Genomic DNA, 27,500 nt, shown 5'->3' with positions numbered 1-27,500 from the left:
CAGGGGCACTGATGGGCACTTTACCCACACGTTGGCAGAGCTTGCCAAGAGCCACACACACACACACACACACACACACACACACACACACACACACACACACACACACACACACACACACACACACACACACACACACACACACACACACACACACAGAAACAGAAACAGAAACGGAAACACACAGAAACACAAACACAAAGACACATACACACAAACACACACACACATACCTTCCCACCAAAAAGAGTACAACCATGTAATAACCATATCATAACAGTGGCATTTGACTGCAATGATAGCTAACCTAATGATAGCTAACCCAATGATAACTCACCCAATGATAGCTAATCTAATGATAGCTAACCCAATGATGCCTAACCTATTTTGGAGAAAGACAGTACTGGGAGACTGTTAGGGAAGCCCCTGGGATCAGCAGCAGATTGAGAAAGCTGTGTTGTACTATTAGCTTGCTCTATGTTATAGGATTAGCTTGCTCTGTGTTATACGATTAGCTTGCTCTGTGTTGTACTATTAGCTTGCTCTGTGTTGTACTGTTAGCTTGCTCTGTGTTATAGGATTAGCTTGCTCTGTGTTGTACTATTAGCTTGCTCTGTGTTGTACTGTTAGCTTGCTCTGTGTTATACTGTTAGCTTGCTCTATGTTATAGGATTAGCTTGCTCTGTGTTGTACTATTAGCTTGCTCTGTGTTGTACTATTAGCTTGCTCTGTGTTATACGATTAGCTTGCTCTGTGTTGTACTATTAGCTTGCTCTGTGTTGTACTATTAGCTTGCTCTGTGTTGTACTATTAGCTTGCTCTGTGTTATACGATTAGCTTGCTCTGTGTTGTACTATTAGCTTGCTCTGTGTTGTACTATTAGCTTGCTCTGTGTTGTACTGTTAGCTTACTCTATGTTATACGATTAGCTTGCTCTGTGTTGTACTATTAGCTTGCTCTGTGTTATACGATTAGCTTGCTCTGTGACCGTGTAATAGTCTTAATGATTATTTACCATCAGCCTCATTGACGAGGAATTTAAGCATATGAGAGGGATAGAGAAAGACGCACACACAGTCATGCACACACACTCACACACACCTACCTCAGAGTGTCATCTCTTTCTCTTAGTCACAATGAATGAAATCTAACCAGCCGTGACTCGCTCTGGCTATAAGGAGATAATTCTGTTTGTCTAATTAACCAAGAGGGTAATGGAGCTCTCTCTGTCACTCTCTCTCTCTCTCTCTCTCTCTCTCTCTCTCTCTCTCTCTCTCTCTCTCTCTCTCTCTCTCTCTCTCTCTCTCTCTCTCTCTCGTCTCTCTCTATCAATTTCAAAAATGTTTCATCTCTCATTCTCACTCTTATAATCTTCACACGGCACAGCCAGAAGAGGACTGGCTACCCCTCAGAGCCTGGTTCCTCTCTAGGTTTATTCCTAGGTTCCTGCCTTTCTAGGGAGTCTTTCCTAGCCACCGTGCTTCTACATCTGCATTGCTTGCTGTTTGGGGTTTTAGACTGGGTTTCTGTATAAGCACTTTGTGATATCTGCTTATGTAAAAAGGGCTTTATAAATAAATGTGATTTGATTATTTGATTTGATTCTGTCTAGCCTGACGACTCACACTAAATGATTCCGCTGCTCTGTCTTTCACTACATACTTTAGTCTGAGACTGACATCATTGTAGTTGTTTGTGTTCACGAGGGGTGTTGTGCAAAACAAAGTCAATAGAGGTTGGAAAGGTCTCTAACCAATCAGAGTATCAGAGCCAATGACACATTTGACAAAGCTGACCATAGCAATTATCAACATGCGAAAAAATAATTGCTATAATCATGCATAAAAACCTATTGACGTGCAACAGAAATTATTAATAAAAAAATTAATTACAAAACAGTTATTTTTATTTGTTAAAGTGACTCTGTAAACTGATAGTGTTAACCAGCTAGCTAGCTAGAGGGGCAATTTAGATGGTTCTACTTTTGGACATACATGCTGACATATCACCACTCAGGCTACATTTTGATTGGTCAACAACAACAGCAGCGCTTGAAAAATAGAGCAGAATCCTGTTTTCTCTGCCTTGGTTGAGCGCACTGAGGTATAATACAAACTAGAGACCGCCTCTAAAATGACCGACCTTTGTTTTCAACGTAATCTACTAATGTTTGCATATGCCATTTCGTGGTTGCTGCCATCTTTCTTACTGGGATTACTCTGCCTGCGCACTAGAGCTCAGTGAGCACTGGACAGACAGCAGTATCGTGTGAACATGCTCCGGGTACTCTGTCAGAGCACATGGACAGACAGCAGTATCATGTGAACATGCTCCGGGAACTCTGTCAGAGCACATGGACAGACAGCAGTATCATGTGAACATGCTCCGGGAACTCTGTCAGAGCACATGGACAGACAGCAGTATCATGTGAACATGCTCCGGGAACTCTGTCAGAGCACATGGACAGCTAAACAAGCCAACTAGCACGTCTCCTGGCTAGATGTGGTCATGACCTCAGAGCATGAAAATAAAATGTCAATATCTTCGACTGTGAGCGATGGGAAAAGAATCGGCCTCTGCGACAATAATTTGGAAGTTTTGTGCACGCAGTGCACCAGGACCAGGACCGAGTTTGGGAAACTCTGCTCTATGGGTCCATCAATGGGAATTGTCTTTCTACTCCATGATTCAGTTAAACTGCAGTATCGAAGCAATTACTGTAGGTGCAGGCAAAAGCATCGTTCCAGACCGGAACCCTGGCCCCTTGGCTGAGCGGCTTCCACAGGCACGAGCACCACTGACCTCTCGGCCTGGATAGAATTTTGCCCACCACCTAGGCTTCATTGAAAATGAACGGGCCACTTTGGCCGGAGCAAGGAGTCTGGGTAGCCAGGCAACATTCTCTCTGCCTTGGAATGCATTAAGCAGTGGTGGATAAGTACCCAATTGTCATACTTGAGTAAAAGTAAAGATACCTTAATAGAAAATGACTGAAAGTAAAAGTGAAAGTCACCCAGTAAAAAACGACTTGGGTAGAAGTGTACAAGTATTTGGTTTTAAATATAGTTAAGTTTAAAAAGCAAATGTAATTGCAAAAATATACTTCATGAGCTCAAGTAAAATCAAAAGTATAAATAATTTAAAGTTGCTTATATTAACCAAACCAGACTGCACAATGACAGCACAATTTTCTTTTTAAAATTACGGATAGCCAGAGGCACACTCCAACACTCAGGCATAATTTACAAACGAAGCATTTGCGTTTAGTGGCTATCATTTTTGTCCTTGTGGGAATTGACTTATTGACTCCATGACATGCGTTGATGCAACTTTATGGTTAGTCTAGATTTTGCAAGGACCATTTTAGGATATTTATAGGGATTCAACTATTATAGGTGTCACACTCTGACCATAGTTTGCTTTGTATGTTTCTATGTTTTGGTTCGTCATGGTGTGATCTGAGTGGGCATTCTATGTTGGATGTCTTATTTGTCTATTTCTATGTTTGGCCTGATATGGTTCTCAATCAGAGGCAGGTGTTAGTCATTGTCTCTGATTGGGAACCATATTTAGGTAGCCTGTTTGGTGTTGGGTTTTGTGGGTGATTGTTCCTGTCTCTGTGTTTTGCACCAGATAGGGCTGTGTTTGAGTTTCCACGTTTATTGTTTTGTAGTGTTCGTGATGATCTTTTTTTAAATTAAACATGAATCAATATAACCACGCTGCGTTTTGGTCCGCCTCTACTTCACCTAAAGAAAACCGTTACAATATGGATGAAACACGATTTATTCTGTGTCATATAAATGTTTTAGGACAGGGTAGGCTACACTCCTATTGACAGTGGAGATAAATAAATTACCATCTCTCACTTCAACCTTTTAATAGGCTACCCCTCGGTTTTAATAGGCTACCCTTCATATCCAGTCTATTCATTAGAATCAACATAACTTCCGAAGTCAAGCTCATAATTTTCCCTACTTCAACGGCTTCACATCACCCAAAATAAAATATCTGCCTACAATAGGGATACATTGAAGATGATTGCTTATATGGAGGTGGGTCGAGAATAATTTGAACAACAAACACACAGAGAAAAGTTGATAAGCAGCCCGTCACATCCAACGCGTTTCCATGGAGAGTTATTACATCCCGGATATAAAAACAAACCGTGCATATAACGGCAGAAAATAAACACATTTATGCGTGATTGTCACATTTAATACACTTACGCTACCGGAGTGCAGTGTTGAATTCATTATTACACCATATGTTAATGCAGCTGCCTGTTTATGGGCTATGGGTTTACGTGCTCGCGCGCGCGTGCGTGCGTGTTTCATCTTCATTTGAATTTGGAAAAATATCTAATGATTCAACAATTATTCTATATTTTTTTGGTAGATGGGCTATATATCCATATCATAGTGTGTCTGGTAAAATACAATTATTTTGTACAAACTAAACCAACTCTGTAAGAGTGGAGACACGTGCTGTAGGTCTCATTCTGTTTCCACATTCAAGTTCTCATAAACAAAGAAGCACGGTGAGATAAGGTTGCATTCCACATGCTCACAGTTCCATTTGGTTTACATAGGCTACCTATTAGTACTCTATAAACGTGTAGTCTAATAACGCCCAGAGAAACTCGGTGACCGGTAAATCCATGGGAGAGGAGAGGGAGGTATGGAGCGCGTGCGCACGCTTGTCCGCGCGTGTTTGTTGCAACCAATAGACAACTGAAGAAGAGATAGTTGCTTCACAGACAGACTAATGACACTCGCGGTGTATTGTTCGCTTAATCCGTTTCTCTACTGGATCCCTGTAGCCTACCAGCTGGTCTGTATCGTCATCCCGGGAACAGTGGCGGTCACTGTGGATGCTTTGACTGAGATTTCGGATAGACCACCTATAGGCCTATAGGCTCGTTTCATTCCGTTGAAGAGGTCCGAAAAACGCAGCCAGCCAGAGACGACGGGGCATGTTGCTACACAGCTAATATTGACACGATAGACCGAGTGAAGGCGAAAGTGAGATGTTGTTCACACACTGACACAGAAAACAACACAAGGAACTGTACTATTTTACTAACGGCATCTCGGAGTCTCAAGAGACAAGGTACCAGCGGCGGATGTCAGGTTTGAGTTAGCCTACTTCGATTTAAAAAAACAGAATGTTTTTGTGGATGAACCGGTACCTGAGATAAATATAACTGAGATTGTGGAGGTTTTGTTGTTGTTGTTGTTGTTGTTGTTGTTGTTGTTGAAATTCACAACTAGTCAATCTACAATAATGAACGACGCGCAATAATGAGGACTGACAACGTTTGCCTCTAAAACTTTCCCCACAATGAGTGTGACAGGGCGTTTTGTAGAGTACTTTTGTCCGGTCGGCTTCTGTTGTCTTGATATGCCACTGTCAAAGTCCGATGTCAATAGAGACAGCTCGGCATTTACTGGGCTGGGTGGTCGTCCAAAAAAGGTTTGTCAAAATATTTTTTTGTTGGTTTGGGGAGGATTGTATGATTTTTGTATTATTTGTCACAGTGCATTTTTTTCCCTGGTTTACATTCCCCATTTTGCAGGTTATACTATTTAATTCCTTCAATATAGCAATTTCCTCATCTGCTCATCTGCATGTTTTGGTACTTCTCTTAAGCACTATGCTTTTCTGCCCACTTACTATACAGTCAACTCTATCCTGCCCTCTATCCATATTGACAATAGTGATATGTGGATAGTTTGTCCAGATCTGCAATAGGTTAACTAGCAATCATACCACACATAATATCATTAAAATCTGCACCAATTTTCAATATAAATCCACATGAACGTAGAGGAATAGCTGATGCGTCATTTCGCATGAAAGAACTGTCAAGACACGCAGCTCTCATACAAATGGCATTTACTGTATAAAGGATTCTCCTCTTCACATTTCTAAAAATAGTACAAAATTAAATAGTGATTTATTTAATTCATATGAAACAACTATTTTTACCTAATTGAATGAATGATGTCCTTCGCCATTGTAGTAGTTGGGGTTCGGTTACTTAAATCGCGGTCAATCGAATCATGGGAATCCAAATAATCATTTGTGAAAATGTTTTTTGCTATAGCCATCCGAATGAATTGTGTCACTACAATACTAATTTAGTAAATACTTTAAGTTGGACATTGCAACTTAATAGATGCTAGTAGTCAGCATGAAGCAAAAACTTTGAAGGTAAGATATATAGCCTATCGGCTCTATAAAATATGAAATGCATGCTGAAACAGTCATTTTCAATGTTTTTCCCCAAACACCATCCTTCTCAGTGAATTTCATAAAAATAAAAATTGTGAAACATAAAAAAGTTAGCATTTCTAGATAAAACTATACTAAATATAGTCACATGTCAATTGATTACAACACTGCTTTGCAATGGTCTACAGTAGCCTCAGCAGTACTCTGTAGGGTACCACCATGATGTAGCCACTAGCTTCGGTCCTCCTCTGGGTACATTGACTTTAATACCAAACCTAGGAGGCTCATGGTTCTCACCCTCTTCCATATACTTACCAAGTAATTATGACAATTTCCGGACGATGTCCTCCAACCTATCAGAGCTCTTGCAGCATGAACTGACATGTTGTCCACCCAATCGAAGGATCAGATAAATAAACTAGTACTGAAAGCAAAATCTACAGCTAGCTAGAACTGCAGTGCATAAAATGTGGTGAGTAGTTGACTCAAAGAGAGAGAAACGTATATAGTTGAAAAGTTTCTATTTTTATTAACCTTTATTTAACTAGGCAAGTCAGTTAAGAACCAATTCTTATTTCCAATGACGGCCTCGGAACAGTGGCAGTGTTCAGGGGCAGAACAACAGATTAGTATCTTGTCAGCTCGGGGGGTTGAACTTGCAACATTCTGGTTACTAGTCCAACAATCTAACCACTAGGCTACCCTGCCGCACCAAATACACATCTTCAAAAATTAAGGTGAAGCGAGAGATAGAGAGCAGGGTACCCTGATGGGGACTCAAACCCTGGTCCCTGTGACTGTCATTCCAAAACCATTATACTATCACAATCCTGGCTATATGAGCCTTGATACAATTCCTACCAAGTGGGCACGATGCATAGGGTGTTTGCCTTTCACGCTAGTAACCCGGTTTCACTTCCTTGTCTTTCCATTTGGATCAGTTGTGGGTCTACTCTCGACAGATTATAAGGTCTAGAAAGGCACAGGACAGTCTGGCTGTATGTTACTTCTGATACTGATGCGCTGTCTGTTGATGATCATCATTCTTCCAAGTCGTCCTATGGGCCCAGCAGGCTCAGTTATTCAGAAAAGCTTAATGCACATTCTGCCTCCTTTCCAGTCCAAGCGGCTATTCCTCGATCTCAAACTTAATGCTTCAATATAGCCTGAATATTTGTCATTTAACTTCTAAAACGTATAACCAGTCACAACTAGTCACAATGTTTTAATCTGATTAATTCAAAAGTATTTTGTAGGTTACCTGCGCACATTCATCCACTCTAATGTAATATTCCAGCATCCAAACTGCACTGGCCATTCCATTAATGGAAAGAGACATCTGTTACAAAACACCAGAAAGTTGATTAGAATTCAGAGATTGTCAAGTCAAGCCTTCCATACTGAGTACAGTAGGGAGGGATGAAAACACAAACAATCATAAAGCCCTCAAAGTCTGTAATCTGTAATGCTGCGTGGCTCTGATCATAGTGTAATGAGACCGGCAGGGAGAGTGAGCTCACCTGTGGTGGTCGCCGGAGCCTCAATGTTCTGGCCCGTAGCCCTGCGTGGCATCGACTGTGCCACTAAACCATGCAGAAGTGGTCAAGTCAATATCAACGTTTATAAACACAGGGTTGCTACAGTTATTGTTAGTTGTGGTGGTAATCATTATTTTAAAGTTCATTATATGAGGGGGAGGGTGGGCACATTTTGTTTTACAGTCAAGGGAATTGTCATGTGAAAATATTCTTAATGTTGGGAAGGGGGAGCTTTTTTTCCAACAGTCACTAAGGTTCTCAAATGAACTCAAGGACTTGTCCTTCATTCAGTTTCTCCCTCTCTCTCTGTCTCAGGTGTTTCTGAGATACAGTGTTAGTGTGATGGACCACCAACAGTGTGATGGAGGCCAAGTGTCAGAGAGCTGTGACTCACTCGGTAACGGGGACTCCTGGCCCCCACCTGCCAAACTGTCCCGCCTGGAGCGGAATGGTGGCATGGGCCCCCCAGGGCCATACCAGGGCAGGACGAGACAGGGGAGCCCAGGGGCCAGAGCCCCCACCCTGGCCCCCATACCCACGATACCCGCACCACAACCTAAGAACTGGCATAAGAGAGGTAGGACTGAAAGGAAGAGAGGAGGAGAGGAGAAAGGGAGGAATGGGTGAATAGAGGAGAGAGAGCGTTTATTCATTGCAAGAGTGGACAACTATTACCTTTTCATTTCCCATGCCCTCTGCTTCTATCTGAATGCTGTGATGTGATTGGCTGTGCTGTGTGTCCGTCGTCCCAGGGAGCCTGCTGCCTGTGCTATGTGTGGTGGAACACAGAGAGAACCCAGTGGAGGCAGTGGAGGCTGAGAGGCGAGAGGAGCATGCAGAGTTTGTACTGGTCAGGAGAGACCTGCTGTTTAACCAGCTAATAGAGATGGCTCTACTGGCCCTGGGCTACTCTCACAGCTCAGCAGCACAGGCAAAAGGTACACTACACATACATATGCTTTGACACACACACACACACACACACACACACACACACACACACACACACACACACACACACACACACACACACACACACACACACACACACACACACACACACACACACACACACACACACACACACACACACACACACACACACGCTCTTCCTCCAGTGTCATTGTCTGTCTGGCTGGCTGGCTGGCTGGCTGGCCTTCTCGCTCTGGCCTTCTCGCTCTGGCCTTCTCGCTCTGGCCTTCTCGCTCTGGCCTTCTCGCTCTGGCCTTCTCTCTCTGGCCTTCTCTCTCTGGCCTTCTCTCTCTGGCCTTCTCTCTCACTCTCTCTGGCCTTCTCTCTCTCACTCGCTCTGGCCTTCTCTCTCTCTCACTCGCTCTCGCCTTCTCTCTCACTCGCTCTCGCCTTCTCTCTCTCTCACTCGCTCTCGCCTTCTCTCTCTCTCACTCGCTCTCGCCTCTCTCTCTCACTCGCTCTCGCCTTCTCTCACTCTCTCTCGCCTTCTCTCACTCTCTCTCGCCTTCTCTCACTCTCTCTCGCCTTCTCTCACTCTCTCTCGCCTTCTCTCACTCTCTCTCGCCTTCTCTCACTCTCTCTCGCCTTCTCTCACTCTCTCTCGCCTTCTCTCACTCTCTCTCGCCTTCTCACTCTCTCTCGCCTTCTCTCTCTCTCACTCTCTCTCGCCTTCTCTCTCTCTCACTCGCTCTCGCCTTCTCTCTCTCAGTCTCTCTCGCCTTCTCTCTCTCGCCTTCTCTCACTCTCTCTCGCCTTCTCTCACTCTCTCTCGCCTTCTCTCACTCTCTCTCGCCTTCTCTCACTCTCTCTCGCCTTCTCTCACTCTCTCTCGCCTTCTCTCACTCTCTCTCGCCTTCTCTCACTCTCTCTCGCCTTCTCTCACTCTCTCTCGCCTTCTCTCACTCTCTCTCGCCTTCTCTCACTCTCTCTCGCCTTCTCTCACTCTCTCGCCTTCTCTCTCTCGCCTTCTCTCTCTCTCACTCTCCCTCACCTTCTCTCTCTCTCTCCCTCTCCCTCGCCTTCTCTCTCTCTCTCCCTCTCTTGTCTTCTCTCTCTCTCTCTACAGGTTTGATCCAGGTGGGTAGGTGGAACCCCGTCCCTCTGTCCTGTGTGACTGATGCTCCTGATGCCACAGTGGCTGACATGCTGCAGGACCTCTACCATGTCACCACCCTCAAGATCCAGCTCACCAGGTACCCAGAATCTCTTTGAGGACAGACATACGAAACATAAATTGTATCTTAATGTCTGTCAACAGATTATAGGATGCGGCGACTAACGAGGAACTTCCCTGGTTATCAGGATGACGTTCTGGATCTTTAGAATGTCATAAGGGAAGGGGACATTTGGCCCATAGACATGCTTGAGCCATGTGGAGAGAAGGACATTTGGCCCATAGACATGCATGAGACATGTGGTGAGAAGGACATTTGGCCCATAGACATGTGGAGAGAAGGACATTTGGCCCATAGACATGTGGAGAGAAGGACATTTGGCCCATAGACATGTGGAGAGAAGGACATTTGGCCCATAGACATGTGGAGAGAAGGACATTTGGCCCATAGACATGTGGAGAGAAGGACATTTGGCCCATAGGCATGTGGAGAGAAGGACATTTGGCCCATAGGCATGTGGAGAGAAGGACATTTGGCCCATAGGCATGCATGAGACATGTGGAGAGAAGGACATTTGGCCCATAGATATGAATGAGACATGTGGAGAGAAGGACATTTGGCCCATAGATATGAATGAGACATGTGGAGAGAAGGACATTTGGCCCATAGACATGTGGAGAGAAGGACATTTGGCCCATAGACATGTGGAGAGAAGGACATTTGGCCCATAGACATGTGGAGAGAAGGACATTTGGCCCATAGGCATGTGGAGAGAAGGACATTTGGCCCATAGGCATGTGGAGAGAAGGACATTTGGCCCATAGGCATGCATGAGACATGTGGAGAGAAGGACATTTGGCCCATAGATATGAATGAGACATGTGGAGAGAAGGACATTTGGCCCATAGATATGAATGAGACATGTGGAGAGAAGTGGGGTGGAGTGACCAAAGAGGTTCTGGCACTTGGACTAGTTTCATATGTGTTGTGTGAAGTAATTAACTAATAACTACCACCAGGAGACATAGGCACACGCGCACACACACACACACACACACACACACACACACACACACACACACACACACACACACACACACACACACACACACACACACACACACACACACACACACACACACACACACACACACACACACACACACACACACAAGGTGGTACAGGGCCTTGAGAAAGTATTCATATGCATTGATTAATTCCACATTTTATTTTGTTACAGCCTGAATTCAAATGGATTAAAAAACAATTCTCACCCATCTACACACAATACCCCATAACGACAAAGTGAAAACATGTTTTTTTTTTGTATGTTTTAACATTTATTGACAATAAATACAGAAAAATCTCATTTACACAAGTATTCACACCCCTAAATCAATACTTTGTAGAAACACCTTTGGCAGTGATTACAGCTGTGAGTCTTTCTGTGTAAATCTCTAAGAGCTTTCCACACCTGGATTGTACAACATTTGCCCATTTACTCTTTTCAAAATTCTTCAAAATCTAGCTAAATTGGTGTTGATCATTTCTAGACAACCATTTCCAGGTCTTGACGTAGATTTTCAAGGACCATTCATTGTCTTCTTGGTAAGCAACTCCAGTGTATATTTGGCCTTGTGCTTTAGGTTATTAACCTGCTGAAAGGTGAATTCATCTCCCAGCGTCTGGGAAAAGCAGACTGAACCAGGTTTTCCTCTAGGATTTTGTCTGCGCTTAGCTCCATTTTAGTTTTTTTTTTATCCTGAAAAACTCCCCAGTCCTTAACAATTACAAGCATACACATAACATGATGCAGCCACTACTATGCTTGAGATTATGGAGAGTGGTACTCAGTAATGTGTTGTATTGAATTTATCCAAAACATAACACTTTGTATTCAACCAAAAAGTGCATTGCTTTGCCACTTTCTTTGCAGTATTACTATAGTGCCTTGTTGCAAACAAGATGCATGTTTTGCAATATTTTTTTATTCTGTACAGGCTTCCTTCATTTCACTCTCTCATTTAGATTAGTATTCTGGAGTAACTACAATGTTTATCCATCCTCAGTTTTCTCCTATCACAGTCATTAAACTCTGTACCTGTTTTAAAGTCATCGTTGGCTTCATTGTCAAATCTGCTGTTTCCTTCCTCTTTGGAGTTAAGGACATCTGTATCTTTTTAGTGACTTGGTGTATTGATTCATCATCCAAAGTGTTATTAATAACTTCATGCTCTAAGGCAGGGGGGTGTCAAAGTCAAATGGACGGAGGGCCAAATAAAAAATTTAGCTACAAGCCGAGGGCCGGACTGTTCGAATGTTCATTGAAATTTTTTTTAAATGACGCATATAGTCTAGTGAACCTAATTGAACCTACTGAAAACCTAACAAATATATTCCAATATGATCAGATAAATAAAGCAATATTTTCTTATGGCTCTGTCAGTAATCTTTAATTTTCAACAGACACAAAAGACAAATTTCCTTTATATAAAAATCCCCATAACATGAACATTAAATGAAAGAAACCGGTATTCAAGGCACCATCAGTAGCCTATATTTTCTATTTTAGCAAAAGTGGGCTAAATTTACTTCAAAGAAAAAAACAATAATAGCAATTTTCTATCATCCACTCAACTTGGTTTTAAATGCCTTCACTGTACTGTACATATCAGAGATGACACGATCCCGACCCTGCAGCTGCAAGTTCATTGCATTCAGATGACTCGTAATGTCACACAGAAAAGCCATTTCACACAGAAACATTTCGTCTCGGAGTTGTGTTGTGTCTTTCCCTTTGCTGTCCAAGAACAGACAAATCTCCTGGTGAAGCTCGAAACATCTTTGAAGCACCTTTCCCTGGCTTAGCCATCGCACCTCTGTGTGATAAGGCAAATCACCATGCTCCGTTTCTAACTCCGTCAGAAATGCCTTGAACTGGCGGTGATTCAAACCTTTGGCTCTGATAAAGTTAACTGTGCGTGTGATGATGCTCATTACATGCTCCATTTTCAAGGCTTTACCGCACAACGCTTCCTGGTGTATGATACAATGATAAGCTGTCAGCTCACCTGTCGCGTTTTCCTCTTGCATCTTTTCCCGTATCTTCGCCACCAGTCCGCTCCTGTGTCCACACATCGCAGGTGCTCCGTCGGTTGTCAAACCCACGAGTTTTTCCCAAGGCAGCTCCATCTCATTTACACATCTTGACACCTCTTCATACAAATCATGCCCCGTAGTTGTGCCATGCATAGGACGTAAAGCCAAAAACTCCTCTGTCACGCTTAGGCTGGAGTCCACTCCGCGGATGAAAATTGACAACTGGGCAATGTCAGAAATGTCGGTGCTCTCATCCACAGCCAAGGAATATGCAATGAAATCTTTCCCTTTTTCACAAGCTGCTCTTTTAGATTGATGGACAACTGGTCTACTCTCTCGGCAATGGTGTTTCTGCTCAGACTCACATTTAAAAAGAGTTGCCTTTTTTCTGGGCAAACTTCATCACAAACTTTAATCATGCAGTTTTTGATGAAATCCCCCTCCGTAAATGGCCGGGCTGATTTAGCGATCTCTTCTGCCAAAATAAAACTGGCCTTGACAGCAGCCTGGCCTTGTGATTTGGCTTTTTGAACAGAGCCTGTCGAGATTTGAGGCCTCGTTTTAATTCCTCTGCCTTTTGTAGCCTTTGTTCCATGTCCATATTCTTGTTTTTGTCCGCGTGTTAGTTTCATAATGTCGTCTCAGATTATACTCTTTCAGTACCGCCACACTTTCTCCACACAGAAGACACACAGGTTTTCCAGCTACCTCCGTGAACAAATACTCCGACTCCCACCTTGTTTGAAACCCCGGTTCTCAGTGTCCACCTTCCGTTTTGCCATTTTTGATGGGTATCTGAAAGTTAATTTTACTGTGATGCTGACAACTGCTGTGCCAATAAATATTGAAATGAAGTAGCCTACTGCTCGGTGCGTCACCGTTGCATTGTGGGAAATGTAGTATTGGTGCGTGTAAAAGATCTGCGGGCTGCCGGCTTGCTGCGGTCTGCGGGCCGGTTCTAATAACAAATCAAGATCATCCCAGGGGCCGTAAAAAACCTTCTCGCGGGCCGGATGTGGCCCGCGGGCCTTGACTCTGACATATGTGCTCTAAGGGATATTTAATGTCAGCTTTTTTTGTATTGTTACTCATCTACCAATAGGTCCCCTTCTTTGCGAGGCATTGGAAAACCTCCCTGGTCTTTGTGGTTGAATCTGTGATTGAAATTCACTGCTTGACTGAGGGACCTTACAGATAATTGTATGTGTGGGGTACAGAGATGAGTTGTCATTCAAAAATAATGTTAAACACTATAATTGCAAATGAGTAAATACAACTTAATATGTGACTTGTTAAGCAAATGTTTACTCCTGAACTTATTTAGGCTTGCCATAGCAAAGGGGTTGAATTACTTATTGACTCAAGATATTTCAGCTTTAAATTAGAAGTTTCAAAAAACATAATTCCCATTTGATATTGTGTAGGCCAGTGACAAAAATATATACATTTGATCAATTTTAAGTTCAGGCTGTAACGCAACAAAATGTGGGAAAATTCAAGGGGTGTGAATACTTTCTGAAGGCCCTGTATCTTGAACCTAAAATAGTTATTCACCTGTCCCCATAGGAAAAACCTTTGAAGAACCCATTTTGGTTCCAGGTAGAACCCTTAACACAGAGAGTTCTTCATGGAAGTCAAAATAGTTCTCCTATGGGGACAGCCAAATAACCCTTTTGGGACCCTTTTTTCCCTAAAGTGTATACAGGAACACACACAGAAACACACAAGTCAGCCAAAGTCTAGATATGCCATTCCACAAGAGGGGGAACAGTTTCAGACAGCATATTTATTCAGTTTTATTCCTCCCTCTCTTCTTCTATCTCTCCATTTGTCTCTCTCACCCTGTATCCCTCTCCATTTACCCCTCCATCTTCCCCCCTATCGCCCCCACCTAACTCTCACTCTCTCCCTATCCCCCTCTCACCCTCTCTCTCTCTCTCTGCCCCTCCCCCCCTCGCTCTAGTTGTCCCAGGCTGGAGGAACTCCCTCCAGAACAGTGGAGTCACTCTACAGTGAGAAATGCCCTGAAGGAGCTACTGAGAGATATGAACCAGAGCTCACTGGCCAAAGAGTGCCCTTTGTCCCAGGTACACAAACACAGGCATAAACATGTGCACGCACGCACACGCATGTGTATAAACAGATCCACATCTCTCTCTCTCGCCTTCTCCCTCTCTCTCTCTCGCCTCTCTCTCTCTCTCTCTCTCTCTCTCTCTCGCCTTCTCCCTCTCTCTCTCTCGCCTTCTCCTCTCTCTCTCTCGCCTTCTCCCTCTCTCTCTCTCGCCTTCTCCCTCTCTCTCTCTCTCGCCTTCTCCCTCTCTCTCTCTCTCTCGCCTTCTCCCTCTCTCTCTCTCTCTCGCCTTCTCCCTCTCTCTCTCTCTCGCCTTCTCCCTCTCTCTCTCTCTCGCCTTCTCTCTCTCTCTCTCTCTCTCTCTCCTTCTCCCTCTCTCTCTCTCTCGCCTTCTCCCTCTCTCTCTCTCTCGCCTTCTCCCTCTCTCTCTCTCGCCTTCTCCCTCTCTCTCTCTCGCCTTCTCCCTCTCTCTCTCTCGCCTTCTCCCTCTCTCTCTCTCGCCTTCTCCCTCTCTCTCTCTCTCTTCTCCCTCTCTCTCTCTCTCGCCTTCTCCCTCTCTCTCTCTCTCGCCTTCTCCCTCTCTCTCTCTCTCGCCTTCTCCCTCTCTCTCTCTCTCGCCTTCTCTCTCTCTCTCTCTCGCCTTCTCCCTCTCTCTCTCTCGCCCTCTCTCTCTCTCTCGCCTTCTCTCTCTCTCTCGCCCTCTCTCTCTCTCTCGCCTTCTCTCTCTCTCGCCTTCTCTCTCTCTCTTCTCCCCTCTCTCTCTCTCGCCTTCTCCCTCTCTCTCTCTCTCGCCTTCTCCCTCTCTCTCTCTCGCCTTCTCCCTCTCTCTCTCTCGCCTTCTCTCTCTCTCGCCTTCTCCTCTCTCTCTCTCTCGCCTTCTCCCTCTCTCTCTCTCTCGCCTTCTCTCTCTCTGCCTTCTCTCTCTCTCTCTCTCTCTCTCGCCTTCTCCCCGATTAGAACACTCTCTCTCTCTCTCTCTCTCTGGCACTCTCGCCTTCTCCTCTCTCTCTCTCTCGCCTTCTCTCTATCTCGCCTTCTCTCTCTCTCGCCTTCTCCCTCTCTCTCTCTCTCGCCTTCTCCCTCTCTCTCTCGCCTTCTCTCTCTCTCTCTCTCTCGACTTCTCCCTCTCTCTCTCTTGTCTTCTCCCTCTCTCTCTCTCCTGCCCTCTCTCTCTCGCCCTCTTTCTCTCTCTCTCCCTCCCTCTTTCTCTCTCACTCACCCTCTTTCTCTCTCTCTCTCCTGCCCTCTCTCTCTCTTTTTCTCACCCTTTCCCTCTCTCTCCTTCTCTCTCTATCTCTCCCTCTCTCTCTGGAGCCGATTAGAATACATATGAAAATAGGTGTAATCAGATGTGTAGATGGCACAGGATTGTCTTGGGAAAAAATCCTGTGTGTGATCTGTTATTCCCTCTGCCTTCAGTTTCTTAAACAACAGATTGCACTTAGTTGAGGCGACACACACACACACACACACACACACACACACACACACACACACACACACACACACACACACACACACACACACACACACACACACACACACACACACACACACACAGACTCATCTGTCTTTATTACAGAGTTTACCTGGGGGTATATGTTAATAACAGAGATCGGAGTTCATTATTATCACACATTCTGTGTTCAGCTGAGACTCACAAAGATACAGGGAGAAAAATGGAGACTGGTAAAATGAGAGGCAGAACGATGATTTAAAATGAGAATCGTTACTTCTTTGTCTCTTTAATAGTATTGTAAATTTAATTGTTTATATTCTGACTTCTACTGGAAGTATTACACAGTTCCTCAGCTCTGTCAAAGAGGAAAATGGAGTGTCTTTCAGCGTATATAACATGCTCTTGTATTATTACTGTATTATGTATTGATCTGATGATTGTGGATCAGTATTCCTAATGCTTTTCCCTGACACTGTTTTCACTGACTCCATATTGTTGTATTATTACTGTATTATGTATTGATCTGATGATTGTGGATCAGTATTCCTAATGCTTTTCCCTGACACTGTTTTCACTGACTCCATATTGTTGTATTATTACTGTATTATGTATTGATCTGATGATTGTGGATCAGTATTCCTAATGCTTTTCCCTGACACTGTTTTCACTGACTCCATATTGTTGTATTATTACTGTATTATGTATTGATCTGATGATTGTGGATCAGTATTCCTAATGCTTTTCCCTGACACTGTTTTCACTGACTCCATATTGTTGTATTATTACTGTATTATGTATTGATCTGATGATTGTGGATCAGTATTCCTAATTCTTTTCCCTGACACTGTTTTCACTGACTCCATATTGTTGTATTTTGTCCCCGTCTCTCAGAGTATGATCTCCTCCATTGTAAACAGCACCTACTTTTCCCTGACACTGTTTTCACTGACTCCATATTGTGTATTATTACTGTATTATGTTTGATCTGATGATTGTGGATCAGTAGCACTTTTCAGGAAGACCAAAGGCATCATGGGTAAGACTACAGGTGCCCTTAAAAGGGTAGTTCAATCAATCAAATTGATTTGAATGCCCTTCTTACATCAGCTGATGTCACAAAGGGCTGTACAGAAACCCAGCCTAAAACCCTGAAACAGCACTGCAATGCATATTGGTGTATTATTACGGTATTATGTAAAACTCTGATGAAAGGATCAGAACCTAGAAAGAAACCTAAAGAGGAACCAAGCTATGAGGGTGTTGTATTATTACTGTATTATGTATTGATGGATGATTATAACAGAACATGGCCAAGATGTTCAAATGTTTGGATGACCAGCAGGGTCAAATAATAATAATCAAATCAAATTAAATTTATTTGATGATTGTGGATCAGTGATATCTCAAAGTGCTTTTCCCAGAAACACTAAAACCCCAAACAGCAAACAATTGGTGTATTATTACTGCACGGTGATCTAGGAAAACTCCTAATTCTTTTGAAAGGCCAAAACCTAGGAAGAAACCTAGAGAGGAACCGGGCTATGTGGGGTGCCAGTCCTCTTCTGGCTGTGCCGCTGGTACAAGCATTTAGACAGAACATGACCAAGATGTTCAAATCAATTCAATTCATCATAAATGACCAGCATGGTCAAATAATAATAAGGCAGAACAGTTGAAACTGGAGCAGCAGCACAGTCAGGTGGACTGGGGACAGCAAAGCCATCATGTCAGGTAGTCCTGGGGCACGGTCCTAGGGCTCAATCAGATTTGAAACTGGAGCATCAGCATGGCCAGGTGGACAGGGGACAGCCTAAAAGGAAACCAAGCATGTCAGGTAGTCCTGGGACATGGTCCCTAGAAAGGCCAGAACCAGAAAGAAACCTAAAGAGGAAGCAGCAGATGGCCAGGCTGTGCCAGATGGGGAACATGGCCAAGATGTTCAAATGTTCATGGATGACCAGCAGGGTCATAATCACAGTGGTTGTCGAGGGTGCAATTGGTCAGCAGGAGTAAATGTTAGTTGGCTTTTCAGGAGAAATACTCCAGATATAACAGACTAACGCTAGCCCCCCGACACATAAACTACTGCAGCATAAATACTGGAGGCTGAGACAGCAGGGGTCAGGAGACACCGGTGGCCCCATCCGACGATACCCCCGGACAGGGCCAAACAGGCAGGATATAACCCCACCCACTTTGCCAGAGCACAGCCCCCACACCACTAGAGGGAGATCTTCAACCACCAACTTACCATCCTGACACAAGGCCGAGTATAGCCCACAAAGATCTCCGCCATGGCACATCCCAAGGAGTGCGCCAGCCCGGACAGGAAGATCACGTCAGTGACTCAACCCACACAAGTGACTCACCACTCCTAGGGATGGCATGGAAGCGCACCAGTAAGCCAGTGACTCAGCCCCTGTAATAGGGTTAGAGGCAGAGAATCCCAGTGGAGAGAGGGGAACCAGCAAGGGCGGTTCGTTGCTCCAGTGCCTTTCCATCCACCTTCACACTCCTGGGCCAGACAACACTCAATCATAGGACCAACTGAAGAGATTAGTCTTTAATAGACTTAAAGGTTGAGACAGAGTCTGCGTCTCTCACATGGGTAGGCAGACCATTCCATAAAAATGGAGGTCTATAGGAGAAAGCCCTGCCTCCAGCTGTTTGCTTAGTAATTCTAGGGACAATAAGGAGGCCTGCGTCTTGTGACCGTAGTGTACGTGTAGGTATGTACGGCAGGACCAAATCGGAAAGATAGGTAGGAGCAAGCCCATGTAATGCTTTGTAGGTAAGCAGTAAAACCTTGAAATCAGCCCTTGCCTTAAAAGGAAGCCAATGTAATATGATGAAATGTTTTGGTTCTAGTTAGGATTCTAGCAGCCGTGTTTAGCACTAACTGAAGTTTTAGTACTTTATCCGGGTAGCCGGAAAGTAGAGCATTGCAGTAGTCTAACCTAGAAGTGACAAAGGCATAGATTAATTTTTCTGCATCATTTTTGGGCAGAACGTTTCTGATTTTTGTAATGTTACGTAGATGGAAAAAAGCTGTCCTTGAAACAGTCTTGATATGTTCGTCAAAAGAGAGATCAGGATCCAGAGTAACGCTGAGGTCCTTCACAGTTTCATTTGACACGACTGTACAACCATCAAGATTAATTGTCAGATTCAACAGAAGATCTCTTCTTGGGACCTAGAACAAGCATCTCTGTTTTGTCCGGGTTTAAAGGTTGAAAATTTGCAACCATCCACTTTCTTATGTCTGAAACACAGGCTTCCAGGGAGGGCAACTTTGGGGCTTCACCATGTTTCATCGAAATGTACAGCTGTGTGTCATCTGCATAGCAATGAAAGATAACATTATGTTTCCGAATGACATCACCAAGAGGTAAAATATATAGTGAAAACAAAAGTGGTCCTAAAACGGAACCTTGAGGAATACCGAAATTTACAGTTGATTTGTCAGAGGACAAACCATCCACAGAGACAAACTGATATCTTTCCGACAGATAATGATTTAAATCAGGTCTGTGTAGACCAATTTGGTTTCCAATCTCCAAAAGAATGTGGTGATCGATGGTATCAAAAGCAGCACTAAGTTCTATGAGCACAAGGACAGATGCAGAGCCTCGGTCTGACAACATTAAAAGGTAATTTACCACCTTCACAAGTGCAGTCTCAGTACTATGATGGTCTAAAACCAGACTAAAGCATTTCATATACATTGTTTGTCTTCAGGAAGGCAGTGAGTTGCTGCTCAACAGCATTTTCAAAAAATGTTGAGAGGAATGGGAGATTCGATATAGGCCGATAGTTTTTAAATATTTTCTGGGTCAAGGTTTGGCTTTTTCAAGAGATGCTTTATTACTGCCACTAGTGAGTTTGATACACATCCGGTGGATAGAGCTGTTTATTATGTTCAACATAGGAGGGCCAAGCACAGGAAGCAGCTCTTTCAGTAGTTTAGTTGGAATAGGGTCCAGTATGCAGCTTGAAGGTTTAGAGGCCATGATTATTTTCATCAATGTGTCAAGAGATATTCTACTAAACATCTTGAGTGTCTCCCTTGATCCTAGGTCCTGACAGAGTTGTGCAGACTCAGGACAACTGAGCGTTGGAGGAATACGCAGATTTAAAGACGAGTCCGTCATTTGCTTTCTAATGATCCTGATCTTTTCCTCAAAGAAGTTCATGAATGTATTATAAAAAAAAATATATAAAAAAATATGCCATTTAGCAGACGCTTTTATCCAAAGCAACTTAGTCATGTGTGCATACATTCTACGTATGGGTGGTCCCGGGAATCGAACCCACTACCCTGGCGTTACAAGCGCCCTGCTCTACCAACTGAGCTACAGAAGGACCATTACTGCTGAAGTGAAAGCCATCCTCACTTGGGGAATGCTGCTGTTTAGTTAGCTTTGAGACAGTATCAAAAATACATTTTGGATTGTTCTTATTTTCCTCAATTAAGTTGGAAATATAGGATGATCGAGCAGCAGTGAGGGCTCTTCGATACTGCACGGTACTGTCTTTCCAAGCTAGTCGGAAGACTTCCAGGTTGGTGTAGTGCCATTTCCATTCCAATTTTCTGGAAGCTTGCTTCAGAGCTCGGGTATTTTCTTTATACCAGGGAGTTAGTTTTTTATGACAAATGTTTTTTTGTTTTTAGGGGTGCAACTGCATTTAGAGTAAGGTTAAGTTGAGTTCCTCAGTTAGGTACTCTGACGATATAGTTAACCTATATTCAACGTCAATGCTAATGTTAGCAAATAGTAGCTGTGGCTTTTTAACTAACTCCCTTCTCTTTCTCCATCCCTCTCTTCCTCCATTCCTCCATCCCTCTCTTCCTCTCTTCCTCCATCCCTCTCTTCCTCACTTCAGAGATTGATAGCTTCTCTGACCAATCCCAACCGGGCTCCACCCATCTGACCTTTACCCATCAACCAATCCCAGGCAACACAGCCAAACAGGCTGACTCCTCGCCCCTCGTCTTCCCTCACGGTCGTGGCTGCCTGGCCCCAAGTCTCCGCCCCCCAGGGCTGGTGACCGCCCCCCTCAGCCCCCATCTAGTCAACCCCCAACAGATAGTCATGGCCCAGTTCCTCAACCAGCAGTATGCAGTTACCCGAATGTTATCCCAGCAGAGCCTGTCTGTATCTGTCTCCACCTCCCCCCACCAGTTCCTCAACCACCCCTCTGTGGGGAGGCCTCCCACCTCCTTGGCCCTAGCTAAGGCCCTCGACCCCCAGCCCCAGGCTGGACCACCAGGACCTGGGTCTGGGTCCCAGAGCCAGGTGTGTGGACCATCAGACATCTACTGTGAGATCTACCAGTGGGTGAGAGAGGAGCTGAAGAGAGCAGGCATCTCCCAGGCTGTGTTCGCCCGCGTGGCCTTCAACAGGACCCAGGTAGGAGACAGACAGGGACAGGGGGAACTGGATGTATGGGACTGTGATGTAAACTAGGGGTTAGGGAATAATGAGGGGTGGGAGAGAAGGAGGGGTTGATCTCATGCTGTGTGTGCACGTGTGCGTGGTGATTAGCTCTTGGCATGGCCTTTTGCCGTGTGTGTGTGTGTGTGTGTGTGTGTGTGTGTGTGTGTGTGTGTGTGTGTGTGTGTGTGTGTGTGTGTGTGTGTGTGTGTGTGTGTGTGTGTGTGTGTGTGTGTGTGTGTGTGTGTGTGTGTGTGTGTGTGTGTGTGTGTGTGTGTGTGTGTGTGTGTGTGTGTGTGTGTGTCCCAGCTCTTCTCTGCAGTAGGAACTCGTGACAGCAGTGGAGCAGCTGCTGGGCCAGCTAATCACACTCCCCTAGAGAGTCTGTACCCCAAACTCTCTAATCACACTCCCCTAGAGAGTCTGTACCCGTACTGCTCTAATCACACTCCCACAGAGAGTCTCTACCTCTCTTAATCACACTCCCCCAGAGAGTCTCTACCTCTCTAATCACACTCCCTCAGAGAGTCTCTACCTCTCTAATCACAGTCCCCCAGAGAGTCTCTACCTCTCTAATCACACTCCCCCAGAGAGTCTCTACCTCTCTAATCACACTCCCCCAGAGAGTCTCTACCTCTCTAATCACACTCCCTCAGAGTCTCTACCTCTCTAATCACACTCCCCCACAGAGTCTCTACCTCTCTAATCACACTCCCTCAGAGAGTCTCTACCTCTCTAATCACACTCCCCCAGAGAGTCTCTACCTCTCTAATCACAGTCCCTCAGAGAGGCTGGACCCCTACGGCTCTAATCACACTCCCTCAGAGAGGCTGGACCCCTACCTCCCTAATCACACTCCCACAGAGATCTCTACCTCTCTTAATCACACTCCCCCAGAGAGTCTCTACCTCTCTAATCACACTCCCTCAGAGACTCTCTATCTCTCTAATCACAGTCCCTCAGAGAGTCTCTACCTCTCTAATCACAGTCCCCCAGAGAGTCTCTACCTCTCTAATCACACTCCCCCAGAGAGTCTCTACCTCTCTAATCACACTCCCCCAGAGAGTCTCTACCTCTCTAATCACACTCCCCAGAGAGTCTCTACCTCTCTAATCACACTCCCCCAGAGAGTCTCTACCTCTCTAATCACACTCCCCAGAGAGTCTCTACCTCTCTAATCACACTCCCCCAGAGAGTCTCTACCTCTCTAATCACACTCCCCCAGAGAGTCTCTACCTCTCTAATCACACTCCCCCAGAGAGTCTCTACCTCTCTAATCACACTCCCCCAGAGAGTCTCTACCTCTCTAATCACACTCCCCCAGAGAGTCTGTACCCCTACTGCTCTAATCACACTCCCACAGAGAGTCTCTACCTCTCTAATCACACTCCCTCAGAGTCTCTACTCCTACCTCTCTAATCACACTCCCCCAGAGAGTCTCTACCTCTCTAATCACACTCCCTCAGAGAGTCTCTACCTCTCTAATCACACTCCCTCAGAGAGTCTCTACCTCTCTAATCACACTCCCCCAGAGAGTCTCTACCTCTCTTAATCACACTCCCCCAGAGAGTCTCTACCTCTCTTAATCACACTCCCCCAGAGAGTCTCTACCTCTCTAATCACACTCCCCCAGAGAGTCTCTATCTCTCTAATCACACTCCCTCAGAGAGTCTCTACCTCTCTAATCACACTCCCTCAGAGTTTGGACCCCTACCTCTCTAATCACACTACCTCAGAGAATCTCTACCTCTCTAATCACACTCCCTCAGAGAGTCTCTACCTCTCTAATCACACTCCCCCAGAGTCTTTTCCTCTTTAATCACAGTCCATCAGAGAGTCTGTACCCCTACCTCTCTAATCACACTCCCCCAGAGAGTCTCTACCTCTGTAATCACACTCCCTCAGTCTCTACCTCTCTAATCACACTCCCTCAGAGAGTCTCTACCTCCCTAATCACACTCCTGCAGAGAGTCTCTACCTCTCTAATCACACTCCCCTAGAGAGTCTCTACCTCTCTAATCACACTCCCCCAGAGAGTCTCTACCTCTCTAATCACACTCCCCCAGAGAGTCTCTACCTCTCTAATCACACTCCCCCAGAGAGTCTCTACCTCTCTAATCACACTCCCCCAGAGAGTCTCTACCTCTCTAATCACACTCCCCCAGAGAGTCTCTACCTCTCTAATCACACTTCCCCAGAGAGTCTCTACCTCTCTAATCACACTCCCTCAGAGAGTCTCTACCTCTCTAATCACACTCCCCCAGAGAGTCTCTACTCCTACCTCTCTAATCACACTCCCACAGAGAGTCTCTACTCCTACCTCTCTAATCACACTCCCACAGAGAGTCTCTACCTCTCTTAATCACACTCCCTCAGAGAGTCTCTACCTCTCTAATCACACTCCCTCAGAGAGGCTGGACCCCTACCTCCCTAATCACACTACCTCAGAGAGTCTCTACCTCTCTTAATCACACTCCCCCAGAGAGTCTCTACCTCTCTAATCACACTCTCCCAGAGAGTCTCTACCTCTCTAATCACACTCCCCCAGAGAGTCTCTACCTCTCTAATCACAGTCCCTCAGAGAGGCTGGACCCCTACGGCTCTAATCACACTCCCTCAGAGAGGCTGGACCCCTACCTCCCTAATCACACTCCCACAGAGATCTCTACCTCTCTTAATCACACTCCCCCAGAGAGTCTCTCTAATCACACTCCCCCAGAGAGTCTCTACCTCTCTAATCACACTCCCTCAGAGAGTCTCTACCTCTCTAATCACACTCCCTCAGAGAGTCTCTACCTCTCTAATCACACTCCCCCAGAGAGTCTCTATCTCTCTAATCACACTCCCTCAGAGAGTCTCTACCTCTCTAATCACACTCCCTCAGAGTTTGGACCCCTACCTCTCTAATCACACTACCTCAGAGAATCTCTACCTCTCTAATCACACTCCCTCAGAGAGTCTCTACCTCTCTAATCACACTCCCCCAGAGTCTTTTCCTCTTTAATCACAGTCCATCAGAGAGTCTGTACCCCTACCTCTCTAATCACACTCCCCCAGAGAGTCTCTACCTCTGTAATCACACTCCCTCAGAGAGTCTCTACCTCTCTAATCACACTCCCGCAGAGAGTCTCTACCTCTCTAATCACACTCCCTCAGAGAGTCTCTACCTCTCTAATCACACTCCCTCAGAGTCTCTACCTCTCTAATCACACTCCCCCAGAGAGTCTCTACCTCTCTAATCACACTCCCCCAGAGAGTCTCTATCTCTCTAATCACACTCCCGCAGAGAGTCTCTACCTCTCTAATCACACTCCCCCAGTCTCTATCTCTCTAATCACACTCCCGCAGAGAGTCTCTACCTCTCTAATCACACTCCCCCAGAGTCTTTTCCTCTTTAATCACAGTCCATCAGAGAGTCTGTACCCCTACCTCTCTAATCACACTCCATCAGAGAGTCTCTACCTCTCTAATCACACTCCCCCAGAGAGTCTCTACCTCTCTAATCACACTCCCTCAGTCTCTACCTCTCTAATCACACTCCCGCAGAGAGTCTCTACCTCTCTAATCACACTCCCCCAGAGTCTTTTCCTCTTTAATCACAGTCCATCAGAGAGTCTGTACCCCTACCTCTCTAATCACACTCCATCAGAGAGTCTCTACCTCTCCCATTTTTCCATCCCTCGATTCTCTCCCTTACTCTTGCTCTCTTTTTAAATTTATTTTTATTTTTTATTTCACCTTTATATAACCAGGTAGGCTAGTTGAGAACAAGTTCTCATTTGTAACTGTGACCTGGCCAAGATAAAGCAAAGCAATTCGACACATACAACAACACAGAGTTACACATGGAACAAAACAAACATACAATCAATAATACAGTAGAACAAAGAAAACAAAAAGTCTATATACAGTGAGTGCAAATGAGGTAAGATAAGGGAGTTAAGGCAATAAATAGGTCCTGGCGGTGAAGTAATTACAATACAGCCATTAAACACTGGAATGGTAGATGTGCAGAAGATGAATGTGCAGGTAGAGATACTGGGGTGCAAAGGAGCAAGATAAATAAATAAATAAATAAATACAGTATGGGGATGAGGTAGGTAGATAGATGGGCTGTTTACAGATGGGCTATGTACAGGTGCAGTGATCTGTGAGCTGCTCTGACAGCTGGTGCTTAAAGCTAGTGAGGGAGATATGAGTCTCCAGCTTCAGTGATTTTTGCAGTTCGTTCCAGTCATTGGCAGCAGAGAACTGGAAGTAAAGACGACCAAAGGAGGAATTGGCTTTGGAGGTGACCCCAAATCTCTCTATCACTCTCTCTGTTAATTTCTCTATATATCTTCCTCTCGTTTTATACTACCTACTCTAATTCACTCTCTGTATCCATTTTGTGTCTTCATGTAACTGGTCTATCCCTTGATTTTCATCTCTCCCCATTTGATACCTCTCTCCCCTCTCTCCCCTTTCTGTCTGCCTCCCTTTCTCCTCCTGTCTGTCCGCCTCCCTCCCCCCCTCTCTCCTTTCCATCTGCCTCCCTCTCTCCTGTCTGTCTGCCTCCCTCTCTCCTCCTGTCTGTCTGTCTGCCTCCCTCTCTCCTCCTGTCTGTCTGTCTGCCTCCCTCTCTCCTCCTGTCTGTCTGTCTGCCTCCTTCTCTCCTCCTGTCTGTCTGTCTGCCACCCTCTCTCCTCCTGTCTGTCTGCCTCCCCCTCTCTCCGTCTGTCTGTCTGCCTCCCTCCCCCTCTCTCTCCTTTCTGTCTGCCTCCCTCCCCCTCTCTCCTCCTGTCTGTACTGTGCTCCTGCAGTTAGAAGGCACTCACATGAATAGCTTCTAGAGAGATGTAGCCCACCGTTATTATTACCATCATTATCACCAGCATCGTCATGGGTGTTATTATAATTACCAAAGGCTGTCATTATAGGCACCTGCCCATCTGTTGCCATGACAACATGCCTCAGCAGCCAGGTAAAATAGGGTGTGGTCTGGAAGGAACGTTTCACCTGGGTATGGTGCCAAGGGGTAGAGTGAGTGGGGCTTGGAGTGTGAAGACGCAATTGGAGTGTAAAGCTTAATGGCTGGTGTGTGTGTGTGTGGGGGGGGGGGTGAGCCCCACCTTAAGGAAGAGAGTCTGACTCCTGTAAGAGCAGAAGCAGACAGATAATGTTGTAATAAGTTTAATAGCAGTTTAATCTGTTTAATAGCAGCGCTTTAGAAAGTGGCTATCTACTGTGTTTACTCTAGCACCTTGAACAGAAAATACTACTGTGTTTACTCTAGCACCTTGAACAGAAAAATACTACCTCTGTTTACTCTAGCACCACCTTGAACAGAAAAATACTACTTTGTTTACTCTAGCACCTTGAACAGAAAAATACTACCTCTGTTTACTCTAGCTCCTTGAACAGAAAAATACTACTGTGTTTACGATAGCACCATGAACAGAAAAATACTACTGTGTTTACTCTAGCACCTTGAACAGAAACCTACTACTGTGTTTACTCTAGCTCCTTGAACAGAAACCTACCACTGTGTTTACTCTAGCTCCTTGAACAGAAACATACCACTGTGTTTACTCT

General features: G+C 45.0%; 1 protein-coding gene across 1 annotated transcript in view; it reads left to right on the top strand.

Annotated features, from left to right (window-relative positions):
- Positions 1–4,631: 4,631 nt before the first annotated feature.
- LOC124043090 (DNA-binding protein SATB2-like) overlaps positions 4,632–27,500 on the top strand; it is a 32,675-nt gene continuing 9,806 nt past the window's right edge. Inside the window, exons 1-7 of the mRNA XM_046361259.1 lie at positions 4,632–5,132; positions 8,091–8,352; positions 8,528–8,713; positions 9,814–9,940; positions 14,925–15,048; positions 17,383–17,451; positions 21,345–21,902. Of these exons, the coding sequence (XP_046217215.1) occupies positions 8,118–8,352; positions 8,528–8,713; positions 9,814–9,940; positions 14,925–15,048; positions 17,383–17,451; positions 21,345–21,902 (1,299 nt within the window). The 5' untranslated portion in view covers positions 4,632–5,132; positions 8,091–8,117. The remainder of the gene's footprint in view (positions 5,133–8,090; positions 8,353–8,527; positions 8,714–9,813; positions 9,941–14,924; positions 15,049–17,382; positions 17,452–21,344; positions 21,903–27,500) is intronic.

Source organism: Oncorhynchus gorbuscha, linkage group LG09 (assembly GCF_021184085.1).
Source record: "Oncorhynchus gorbuscha isolate QuinsamMale2020 ecotype Even-year linkage group LG09, OgorEven_v1.0, whole genome shotgun sequence".
NCBI classification, from domain to species: domain Eukaryota; kingdom Metazoa; phylum Chordata; class Actinopteri; order Salmoniformes; family Salmonidae; genus Oncorhynchus; species Oncorhynchus gorbuscha.
This window is presented reverse-complemented; position numbering and strand designations above follow the sequence as displayed.